This window comes from Seriola aureovittata, chromosome 9 (assembly GCF_021018895.1).
Source record: "Seriola aureovittata isolate HTS-2021-v1 ecotype China chromosome 9, ASM2101889v1, whole genome shotgun sequence".
In the NCBI taxonomy this organism is placed as follows: domain Eukaryota; kingdom Metazoa; phylum Chordata; class Actinopteri; order Carangiformes; family Carangidae; genus Seriola; species Seriola aureovittata.
This window is the reverse complement of record NC_079372.1, coordinates 16146084-16159025: the sequence shown is the minus strand read 5'-3', so window position 1 is coordinate 16159025 and position 12942 is coordinate 16146084. Positions and strand designations below refer to the sequence as shown.

The 12942-nt window shown below is 43.7% G+C and overlaps 1 protein-coding gene across 3 annotated transcripts in view; it reads right to left on the bottom strand.

The window, feature by feature from the left end:
• Positions 1–16: 16 nt before the first annotated feature.
• Positions 17–12942, bottom strand: part of snphb (syntaphilin b) — a 17651-nt gene continuing 4725 nt past the window's right edge. For 2 of the 3 annotated variants that reach the window (XM_056386131.1, XM_056386130.1), the window contains 4 exons: positions 10087–10269; positions 9355–9462; positions 7998–8147; positions 17–7856 (listed from right to left, as the gene is read on the bottom strand). In XM_056386131.1, the coding sequence (XP_056242106.1) occupies positions 5852–7856; positions 7998–8147; positions 9355–9462; positions 10087–10269 (2446 nt within the window). In that variant the 3' untranslated portion in view covers positions 17–5851. The remainder of the gene's footprint in view (positions 7857–7997; positions 8148–9354; positions 9463–10086; positions 10270–12942) is intronic. The other variant, XM_056386132.1, reaches the window with a different exon arrangement.

Here is a 12942-nt window from a genome sequence, read left to right as displayed (position 1 = left end):
ACATGAAGACAACGGACACGTTTCCTCCATGCTGTTTAATATAGGGGCTTTTGGTCTTTCTTTATACAGTGTGGTGGGAGTGTGAATGGAGATGTCGTCTACTGATGTGTTTTACTGTACACACTACTATTGCCATTAAAATAGTTCATTTACAATACGTTATCTGTAGATATTAATGACGTCAGCTGGATTACTATACAAGGCATTGAATGTCCTTAATGGTAGGATGTTAAAGACTCGTTATAACCTCTGTATATATTAATTATCATTACATAGTGTATGGAGCACATACGCAGACAATCAGACAAGGATTAAAGCATAAAATGACGTTACACATTCAAATATTGACAAAAAAAAAGAAAGCCAAACACCCCCCACCTCCTCCTGTCATCCCCCAAAAAATATTCAGCATCATGTTTGTCTAAGGATATACGCAGTATATAATCAATCAGTCACCGTCACATACTGTACACTGACACAACCTCACGCAGCAGCAGGAAGTTTAGGTGTATTTTGGGACAGAAACAGAAAACACAGGCTCACTGTAGACATTCTTTCAGGACAATCAGGTTAATGGCCTCCTTGGCTTTGCAATAAAACTTGATAAAGTGCTCTATGTTAAAGATTGACTGGAGGAAAGTTGAATCAAACTTTTAATGGATAAATCAATCACAGCCTGATGAGTCTGAAGCCTCTGCTGGGACTCAAACATTTAACAAGGGAAATTACTGCACTGTCAGGATCCAAAACAAGAACACTGCAGGCCACAATGTCTAAATGTTGCCTATTAAACAGCAAAACATAGAGGACAAAGTTACCCCAAGGATTAATGATGTGACTGTTATCACCAAACCCTATTAGGACCAGTTAGCGAAGACATACAGGTTCAACACAGGTCTGTCTAAACGTTGTTAGAATCTCGTCAAACATATTAAAGCAAAAGACGATAAGCTATTAAATACAAAGTCCCCAAAGCCCCAATATAAAGGAAAGATGTATTTACTGTTGCAAAAAAAGAGAAAAAAAAAAAAGTCATTTTGCAATTGAAAAGTGTTTTACCTGAAATCTGCTATATATTTATTCGACCACTCAGAAAACAGTCAGCCAATCAGAAGAGAGGCTCAGAGCCTGTTGTCGAGCTCCAGAGAGAAGCCTGAGAAATTACATTGAGATGGTTTTTGGTACTTAACAACACAAATACATCTTCTTATGGATATCAACACTTAAAATGAAACAGTGGAAAACAGTACAATATTGGACCTTTAACTTGTGACAAGATGTATTATTCTTTAATACATACATATCGTTCATTATCTTGTGTGCACAAGATCTGGATCTCATGCACACTAATTGCATCTTGGGCAAAAAAGAATAATTACTCATATGTCATTGTATTTTTTTTCCTGATATGACTGCAGATGTAAATTATCTAGGAGCTATAATCTGGTCAAATGGTGACATTTACGTTGAAAGCATTTATAAATCAAATAGATAAATAAAAAATAAATAAGTATAAAACCCATTACAGATCCAAGATCCATATCCCATGTGCACAAGATGAAAAAATATAATCTTTAGGGACTTTGGGGGCTTCGTAACACGATAACGATTCAATATTTTCTTAATCGGTACACGACTTCACAATAAATGCTTTAATAAGATAAACTTAACATACATGACACATAATGCAGCTGAAGTATAGACTTTGGTGCATAGAGGTAAATTAAGGGGGGTTGAGATGATTACTGCTACCCACTACAAACCTGAACTCCTGAACCTGAACCTCGTAGTCCAGCGTCAGTTCACTGGATCTACCCCTTTGTTTTCCCTCTAACACCCCGTTTCTGTTACAACGGCCTGTGTTCAGTGACAGCAGATGTACAGTAGTAATCATTCTCATGACGTTCATCAGATTTTGTTACACAACACATTAATATCGAGAGAAGGAGGCCGCCTCCCACATTCTCACACCTGTTCCCTCACAGGATTAATTATATGGCTTTTTTTTTGTAAAACGTGAAATTGTTTTAGCTTCCTAATCCACTTCAGCCGAGCGTCTCACACGGTCAGGAGATGGCAACACAACTCGTGCACAGCTCATGATAACGAGTAAGGTTATGGATGAAATGTGTGGGGAAGTGTTAGGTGGAGAAGAGGCAGTCCTGTGTGTCTCTAAGGCATTCAGGAAATCTTGTCATGGATCTCAGTGGCTGCTGCGTTCAGATCGATGACATGAAAACACAGACAGGGATTCTCATGATTGTCACTGATAAAGAAGCTGCTCATTCTCTACCAGTGTGTGACTTTACAACAGCACTTAGACTTTAAATGTCCATTAATTTGCAGGGTTTGTATGGCCTGTAGATACAAATGTAAAGAGCTGAGATCAATGGCTCTTATCATGGATGAAATAATGACATGTATTATAGGAGTATTTTTAAAGATCTACCTGAAATGTCCGCATTATCTCAGTTACACTTTACCTGCTTCATTTTCGCCTTAAACATCATCAGCGCTTTGTCAAACTTGATCAGAACAATCGGTCAGAACTCAGTGGACACACACACTTTGGAAACCAATACAATCTCAGCTTCAAGTAATTGCTTAAAATTCATAAAGTGAACAATAGTGCAAAATATGTCAAACCAAATAGTAAAAAACCCCAAAACAAAACAAAAACATGATTCATGCTGATTATTTTTTCACTGAAGATTTAAACAGTTCAGTTGGTGTCTATTTTTCTTTTTGGTGTCCATTTACTGTTTTTGCAGGTTGTGTCCAGGTGTGCCTCGATTCACGACTTTCTATTGAGTCTCTCACAGTCAGACGAATTTAGATTTTACAGTTGCAGGCTGCTCATTTGCCCTTATACACACAAAGTTAAAATTCTGCACAAGATCAGCAAATTGATGTGTCACTTTCATCAAAGTCCTCTCGCGATACACACATTCATACAAAGAAAACACCCTGATCCTAAATTAGATCACAACCCAGACAGTTACCTTATTGATTTACATTACTGCCGTGTAAGGTAGTCTTCCGCGTCTAGAGATGCTTTGCAGAGTTAAACAAATAAAGTTAATTCATCTGCAGTGACTAACTCTTGCACAGTGGACTTGAAATACACACTACCAGAGTGACAGTTAAACTACACCACAAGAGCATTATAGTTAGCAGAAATATACAGCACAGAGCACAGACTGAGCACAACTCACTTCATCCAGATCTACAACAGAGTGTCAAACTGAGCCAGTGAGTATCTACAAACAAGTGTCTGGTCATTATGTGACTTTCCATCTGATGACTTGAAAAGATCGTCTGTGTGTTATGTGAAATGAAAGCAACCCAAATTGAGATCAGTTGTTTTCAGTCATTCAGTAGTTCAGCTGAGTTTGCTCTGAGGTTCAGGGTACAAGGACCAGACATATGAAATTCCACCCTAAAACATAATGTCCATGTTGATGCCTGAAGAGCAAAGAACAAACAAAATAGTTCCAGCACGCAACTTCCTGTAAAACTTATCATTTAGGTTTTTGTACGGATTAAACAAAACAGGATATATTGTATTAACTAGAGAGTTTTAGAGCTGAGCCAGGCTAGCTGCTTCCCCCTGCCGCCAGTCTTTATGCTAAGCTAAGCTAACCACCTGCTACTACAGTGATATCAATCATCGAACTATGTGCAAGAAAGCAAATGTGCATATTTCCCAAAATGTGGAACTGCTCCTTTAATGGTTGAGAGAACCAGTGAAGGCGGCTGTGTCTGCACAGCAAAACCCAGAGGGGTGCTGTGCACTGAGAAAAACACACTATGAGGTTTGGTTACAGTCATAAAATAAATGGCATTAATGTTTGTTGATTTACTGCCAATAATAAACTGAGGACCTACTTTGTGGATTCATTCATATTGAGTCTGAGCTTTTGTTTGATTTCCGCATCATCTGCTCTCAAAGCAGAGACACACTGAACACAGTCAGCTCCCATTCATCTTCTTTGAGAAGTTAATATTATATTGCAACATCCCCTTTGAAGAACGGAACAGCAGATTCATGCATCCCTCGGGAGAGTGGAATTTAAAAGGAAATCACAGAGTTTTTGTTTTCCTATCAACTCTTTGGCCAGTAAAAAAAAACCAAGACAGTTATTCAATTCCTAGATTGAAGTAAATAATTTTTTATCCTGGTTGTTCTGTTTTATAGTCAAGACTCTTTATTCAATAACAACATGTAGAAACTAATTACAATAAAACAATAAAGGAAAGGTTTTGGGAAATGTGCTTATTTACTTACTTATAATTGCTGACCAGCACCTTTGCATTAAACAGGCAAGACTTCAATTATTAAATGATCGTTTTTTTTGTTTTTTTTTTAGTGTTTACCCTTGGACAAAGCTAGGCTAGCCGTGTCTCCCTTCCTGCAGTCTGCATGCTAAGCTAAGCTAACTGCCTGGTGGCTCAGGCTCGTACAAGCTCACTGCAGTTTATAAAGGATAGTTCAACATAAGCCTTATAGGAATATGGGAAACTGCTCGAGTTGCAAGACAAAATTTATGACATGTCAGAAATCCATCTGAACACTGAGGTCGCTGGAAAAACACAGTGAACCTTGTTCACTGGAGTGAAACCCAATGAATAACCTTGCAGCCATGGTGCCAATGCACAGGGCTATGGAAAGAGTGTGACATCATCCAGCCAGGTGCTCATCACATACATGCAAACACACATTTCTGGTAAATTATTTAGTAACAAGAACGCTGTGTTTGCACTGTTTAACTTGCAATCGCTGCGACAAAAGATCAAATAACTGCTGTTTTGATCAGAGCTGTAAAGTGTTATAAACTGTGCACGCGTTCGGTGTCTGATCAGCCTCGCACTCATGGATCTGTTACTCAAACTGGATTTCCTGGATCGTATTTTCTGTCTTACTGGTATCTGAAACAACCTTTCTTTTGTTGCAATGCATTCAGTCTGAATGTCCACTTCATGGCATCGTGACCCCCCCTAAACTAAGCATCAAATGACAATCGATCTCCTCGACCAGAGATCGCTCAGATTCATAAACAACTAGGAGGCGTCGAATCTGGTGTTGAAATTGGACTTTATCTGTACAGCGGCTGCGTTTGGCTTCACAGCTTGACTCCAACAGCTGAATATGGGAAATATCAATGGTTGTTGCAGCCTTGTGAGGTTCGCTGTGTTTCTGGCCTTTGATTCAACCTGAGTTCTGTGTCTATGTTGTCGTCTCTTGACACTAGACAAGCTCCACGTTCTCAAAGACTCAAAGAGAAGCCGAGACTTTCTGCAGCGACAGGAAACGTGTGAATTTTGATTTAGGGTGGATTTTCCCTCAGTGGTTAATGAGTGTGGCTCGTCTAGTGTGGACGAGACCGTTTGGTTGTACATGTTCACATACACATACATACGCTGTATACATACACGTACCGCGTCTCACGTACACGCTCATTAACACGTGATCGTTTTAATGCCAGAGCGGAGTCAGACCAGTAGGTTGACAGTTCAATGAATCTTTAACATTTTCCCTGCACTTAAAAACAAAACAATCAGCATCAAACATCCGGGCATTGATCACTCATTCATCAGTCAGCTCAATCAGTTTTGCACAAGTCAATAGGATTAGCAGACATCTTGGTAGCAACAGCAGGAACCCGAGGGTGAGAGACAATAAAGAGCAGGACCAAACACAACAGTTTATAGGTCAGAGATCTTAGTCATGAATGCACACTTCCTGTTCCTGATGCTCCCTCAGCTAAAGGACAGGAAGTTCTTTCCCTTCCTCATATTACAGTTATTTCCATCAGAGCCACACAGGAGGAGGAGTGAACAGCTTCTCCTCTTATATCTGCGATCCGCCCAGGTCTCCCCCGCCTGCGGGGTAATGCCTCAATCCCCCTCCCCTGCGCAGCGAGTGCAGTGCCACAGTGCAACAGCCTCGCAGCAGCGACCCTATATGATACATGGGCTGTCCGTCACGGACCGGACCGCGGCACAGCCACGCCACTGTTGGCACCACGGGGATGGCCACTGCCAACAGATCAACCAGGAAGTGACGACTCCAGTAGCTTTTCTGAATTGTCCCAGATTCAGACGAATCCCCCTCCTCTTCTGCAGCGCCCCCTGCAGCGCCTTGTTCTTTAGTTTCATCTTCATCATCGTCCTCATCGTGCACCTCCACTACAGTGAGGCCAGCGATCTCCTCGTGGGACGTAGCTCTCCTGGGCTGGGAAGTATGAGGTTGGTCTACACCTGGTGATAATCCTGGACGACTCGGACTCAACCCTCCGGTCTCCGCCTGTGGTGATCCTGCTGACAGACCAACTTCCTCCATGCTGAGGTTTTTCCGTGTTGTCCCACTCTGCCTGCTTTCTCCACAGCATCCTCCAAACTTAAGCTCACCCTGCATCCCTGCTGGTGTTTCTTCCAAGTCGCATAGTTCTCCTGGCGTCGCCTCCTCCTCTGCACCCTGACCTTCCACCTCATTTCCTGCCACTGAGCCCGTCTGCTCCTGCTGCCCTCCATCCTCCGGCCTCATCACTGTTGTTTCATCTTGCTTCTCTGTTGCATCAGCCTCCTTCTCTCTGTTTTCCTTCTCCTGCTTCTCCTCCTCTTCTTCCACTCCCTCCATCACCTCACTCAGAGGACTGTCCATGCAACACGCCATAGTAGCAGAACGTGGTAAAGGAGGGACAACCGGCGTTTTGGAGAGTGGGATTGGCTCTGTGGCCGTACTCATAACTGTTGCTGTGGTTACCGAAGTTGTGGTGGTGATGGAGTCCAACTCTTCCTCCCCTTCATCAGACATCCAGGTGGAGGTGGGGCTGCAGGCCTGGGAGCGGAAAGTGCGTTGCTCTGCAATGGTATCCAGATCGGAGGGGTAACCTGCCGTAGCAGGGATGGGGCAGCTTTCAGTCTGAATACCCGTCTCCCGCAGGGGATGCAGGTACAGGTGGTGGTGGGACAGGCAGGGGTGGCTCATACAGCTCACTCCACCCAGGCCGCAGCGAAAGGGAGCCAGCCGCTCGCCTGTGCACAGCTTCTCATAGGTGGAGGAGTGTGGCATAGTGTGGGGCACAGAGTGGGACAGATTGTGAGGGAAAGAATGAGGTAAGGTGTGAGAGAAGGAGTGAGGCAGAGAGCTGGGCAGAGAGTGGGGCAGGGACTGGGGCAGGGACTGGGGCAGAGACTGGGAGAAGGTCTGTGTGTAGGAGTTGAGTAAAGATGCAGTCTCCTCGGAGAGGAAGGCGGCCTCCAGCAGCAGGTCAGCCCGGCTGGGGACGCTGCTCTCCCCGCAGCACACAAAGCCGCTGTCCTGGGTGCCGTCACCTGACAGACAAGGAAAGTCCTGCCCGTTGCCATTCTGGTCTGCCAACGCCTGATCGGTGAGCTTAGTGTAGGTGGAGCTCCGGGTCAGAGAACGAGCTGGGGAAGCATCGCAGGAGCAAGACCCCCTCCCCCCTATTGCCGGTTTGGGTATTCCCCCTGGACTGCCCCCTGATACTGACGCTGGTGCTGAACCCCCAACACGGGTGCGACAGCCTGGTATGGCTCCCCCCTCTTTGGCTAATCCAGCCTGGGCTAACTCCATACTGAGCAAAAGGTTCTCGAGCTTGTGGTTCTGAGTGTTGATGTCCTGGAAGTACTTCTGGACCCCTGCGTCCCCACTGAGTCCTCCGGCATCACTGAGCCTGGCACGGACAGTGTCCACAGCCTGTTTGAGCTGCTGGATCTCCTGACGCGCCTCCTTCAGGGCCAGCTGAGCCTCCACACGGTGACACTCCTCCTCGACCCAGTCCTCCTGCATCCTGTAGAGCTGGCCTCTCAGCTCATCTATCTCTGTGTCCCTACGAGGGTGAAGATGGACAGAGGAGACGGGGGAGGGATAAAGTTGCAATCGTTAGGGTTATAACCTGGGAGATTTAGTAAGGGGAAAAAGAAATATGAAGTGACCTTATTGATTGTGAAAATCTCTATTCATATCTCACCTGTCTTGCAGTGTGGTGATGGTTTCTTTTAGCCTGGCCCGCAGGTGGCGGATACACACCTCCTTCTGCTGCAGGGGTGTGAGGTACTGCTCTGGTGGAGGGGGTCGAATACCATGGTTGTCTGTACATGACGTGTACTTCTGGTGACGTCTAGAACACAGGACAGGCAAATGAAGGGAACAGAAGTTTTTTATTTTTTATTTTTTGGCATGTGTTGTAGTAGGTGTGGGTATCAAAGCTCAAGATCTTTTTTGGTGCTGAATGAAAAGTGTCTGTTGTGTTGTAAGCTGGGGTTTTAATGCGAATACATGGGCCCTGTCTACTTTGAAAACAAGCTGTAAACACATCATTGACTTCTCGCCTTGGAGACATGATATGGCAACAAAAAAAGATATTGAGTTCTCTTGAAAATATTTTATTCATCTTTTATCGAGTCAGTTGTCATGTTAACTAAATGTGGGTTGTTTATACATCCATCAATTATGGAGCAACATGTGTTTGTCCCCCCTGACAAATCACAGTGAAGTTGACCTATGACCTTTTGGATATAAAATGTCAACACTTCATCATATGTGAGTTATGGCCAAATCTGTGTTTTGTCAGGTCACATTGACCTTTGACCTTTGACCACTAGAATTCAGTTCATTATTGAGTCCAAGTGAATGTTTGTGCCAAATTTGATATGTTTGATTTATTGCATTTACAAGAATGTGAGGTCATCGTCACCTTGACCTCTGACCTTTGACCTTTGACCTCCTTGACTCCAAATGGACATTTGTGCCAAAACTTGAGGGGATCCCCTTGACGAGTTCCCGAGATATTGCGTTCACAAGGCCAAAACCGTTTTGTGAGGTCACCGGGACCTTTGACCTTTGACCACTAAAATAGAATCAGTTCATCCTTGAGTCTTAAGTGAACATTTGTGCCAAAAGAAATTCCTTCAAGGTTACGGAGATATGGCGTGTACGAGAATGGATGGACGGCTCTGACAGAAAAATTTATTTTAGACTTTAATCTTTAAGGAACCAAGTCATGTAAATAAAAAAGCAATTCAGACAAAAAGCTGTAAAACTGGAGCCGGATTCCAGGCTTCTGAATTGCTGCCCACGTCTTTTACACTGATTTAAATAATGAAGTGAAAATGAAATAGCATTTGAGTCTCATTATCAGGCTCATAAAACAGCGAGGGAATAGGAATGCATGTTTTAAGAATATCGATTTCTGATTTCTCCTGAGGTGAGAAAGTCACACACAGTTTCTGTTTCTATCTGTAGTGTTCACTTTTGCTTTGAAGTGAATGCAATCAATCCTGCAAAGCAGGATATAAGACATGGCCACGCAGTGTCTGATGTCTCACCCTTTGGTGGGGCTGCAGTCGCTGCCTTTACAAGAGCCTGAGTTGCTGCTGCTGCTGAGGGAGGCGTTGCCATAGGGATCTCTATTACTAGGCGCTGCCGGTGTCCGCCTGGTCCAAAGTAAGAGGAGACAAGTTAATGTGTTTGTGATATGAAACCACACTCCAGGTGACAGTGAAGTCGGTGATCTGTTGAGCAAAACCACGACAACTCTGTTTAAAACCACACATCAAAATAGACATGAATGGAGCAAAGTTCAGTCCGGGTTCACCAACATGCCAGTACAACACAGAAATGCACAAATACACAGACACATTACAAAACACAGAGGCCAAAGACACTGCCAGAGGAAGTTCTGCCTGAGAAACAAGGACACACACTCCTCTGGGCACTGACAGTGATGTTGCAGTTTTTCAGAAAGGGAGTTTGCTCTGCAAAGATGAAAACCAAATATCAAAATAAATGAGACTCAATGACATAACTAAAAGAAGCAAAACAAACAAAGTTTAGGGTATCTTTCACTAGAGAGGTTAAAAAAAAAGAAAAGAGAATAAATAAATAGAAAGGGAGAAGGGAGGAACAGGTCAGACATGATGCTGTGGAAACAAGTCTCTCAGGTGTTTCCTCAACGTAATATCATGGAACATTCACAACAGTGCAAAGGGTCTCATCATTCTCATGCTTCACAGATTCAACACTGATCGGGAGGAAAACAAGAGGGACTCAGAACAGACCGAGAACGAGGGGTGGAGGAAGGGGAGTTTGCGGAGCGGCTGTGGCGATCCGGAGACTTGGTGGAAGCGTATCCTTTAGTCGGCGACTTGGTTGATGCATAGCCTTTAGTCGGGCGCATTGAGACCATATAGCCTGTCTCCATGGGAACGTAGTCTAGCTCTATGAACCTGCAATAGTCAAACCTGACCAGGCAGAGACAACAGGGATGTTAAATCACAGAGAACAAGCAGAGGACCACACCTGAACGATACAACGTGCATGTACTATTGAGGTGAGACAAAGCTGCCCTGCATGTAGCATGTCGTAGGATTCACCTCATTCACTCAGAGTCTGAGCAGCAGGCGGCGCAGCTGCCAAATATCAATAAGCACTCAAACACTGAAGTGGCCCATGAGAGGTGGCTCTCTGAGAGCATAGCAAGAGGAAAGACAGATATCTCTGCTTTAGTAGCTGAGGCTGCTCTCTTTGGCCACCCATATGACACATTTAAATTTGTAGTTACGAGGGTTTTACTGGCACAGAACACAAACTAACGTCTAGCTACCTGAAATATAATTCAGAGATAAAATGTTCTGAGACTTCAGTGTTCAGAGAAGCCGGGGAGCGGGAGCGGCATTAGCATTTAGAGCCTCGTGGTCGAGAGAAGTTCACTTCAAACAAGCTCCCATACAAAAATCTCTACACACAGCAGTTGTGATTTGAAAATTAGGCGAACATCATTTATCAAACATAAATTTAACCCCTGACAAATCTGATACACCCCAGATTATAGTGCAACATCTGTCATATTTAATTGCTAAAATCTGATTGGCAAAGGTGAGTTCAGTTGTTGAAAGGATGTCAGATTAAGACCACAGATCTGTCTCTCCACACATCACCAGGAAGGTCTTCCTTCTTATTCTAATTAATCTACAGAAGCTTTGAAAGACAAGTTTTTTTTGTTTTTTTTTTGCTATAAACATATTTTTTATTTGTCTTTTGGGGTTTTTTCACAGATGAATAAAAAAAACCTTGAATTTAAGGACAAACAAACTTGCCTTTCAGGGCTTCTGTAGTAAACGCTGTGCTCCTTCCCAGCCCATAATAATAATTTACGTAGCTTAGCATAGAGCAGCGGGAAAGAACATCCTGCGAGAAATATAGGCTAGAAAACGCACACTGTAGAAGTTTTTAGACAGCAGAAATTACTGCTTAAAGATGGTTGGGGAATATCATAATGGATGGATATGAAGCTGCAGTCTTTATAAGTTCCCAAATGAACTTTAACTTTGTTGAAAACCTTGTTAACAACGAATAGAGTGCTGTTATGGATGCCAGAGACTGCACTGAGACTGCACTGAGACTGCACTGAGTTACATGAGGAAGTGGAAGAGAGGCTAGTCTGGATGTGACGTCAGGACTTAATCTATCCATTGACCTTATGCACCTTCTGGTAGGTGGATTTCCCAGATAGCAAAATGAAACTTCTGGCCCAACATATGCCTCGGACCTCGGCCAGAGTCTGGCCCGTATACTTCCACATCTGAGCAGAGTCTGGCTGTTCTCCTCTGGTATTGACTGACTGCCAGAAGATTTTGTGTGTGGGGGCCAAAATTTGTCCAGATGTGGAAGTACCTTACAATCATGCTGTATATGGGCCGGATTTGGGCCATGGAACCGGACATATAGTGGGCCAAAAGAAAACCAAGTATGGGGCGAATTTATTGCGTTGCTATCTGGGTTATGAGCTATGAGTGAGCAAGGCCAGCTGTGCCCCCTTCCTTCCAGTCTTTGTGCTAGGCTACGCTAAACACCTGCTAGCACTAGTTTCATCCTTAATGTTCTGTACTGATCTTCTCATATAACTCTTGACAAGAAAGTGAATGAATGCCAAACTATTCCTTTAAACTAATACATGCCACACAACAACAACATTTGAAAACATTTGCAAAAATCACAGTTGAGGTCAAATAAAACTACTCCTGTATCATCTTAATAGTAATGTTGAAAAAATGTTAAATAAACACACATTTTCACCTTCAACCATTGCTACTATCCTGGTGAGAGTTGTGGAGTATCACAGAACAGTTATATCAGTGGTAGCCAGGACAAGGGAAGGGTGAACTGTGATGGGCAACTTCTGTCGAGACATTCCTTGCTGATAACAAACAATACAATGTTTTATAATCAGTGATATTACATGACACATAGTGAATGTTAATGACCTTTTACTTTAAAAGGACATGACTGTTGCCCAATCACTGGCCTCCACAGAGGGAGGAGGGGACAAGCGGGACCAATCAGAGCAGCCATGAAGGATTTGCACACAGGACACGATAACTCCACAAAAACCCAACACACGGAAACAGGGTTGCACACAACAACCGTTGCTGTATTTGACACACTAACACAATGATGTGTCAACATATACAGTACAACTGATTTATTTGTGCTCAGTTTCCCAAGTTTGTTGCGAGAGGTGTGCTGAGCACACGTGTCCTGTGTGATACAGTAAGTGAGGGAGGAGGCCAGATATTGACTGCTCAGTATTTCTTTGAAGATCAATATTTGACAAAAGCCAAGACAATAACAGAAGAGAAGGAGGCGGAGGGCAGAAGCAGCTGAAGCAGTGAGCCTGGAGGAGGACAGAATAAACAGTACAACAGTGTTTAATGTTTGAGAGTCTATCTCATCCATCTGCCGGGACCTGTGTCTGGACTGTGGGTGCTGGGTGACGGTCTGGTGGACATGGTGGTTGGCTGTCGGCTATAGGAACTGAGTGTTTCCCAGACATCATGTGTTGGGTAGTCTGAGTGGGTGGAGTGCAGAAATGTTTCTTTACGCTGTTGTTTGTTTCTGGTGGAGACAGAGACTTT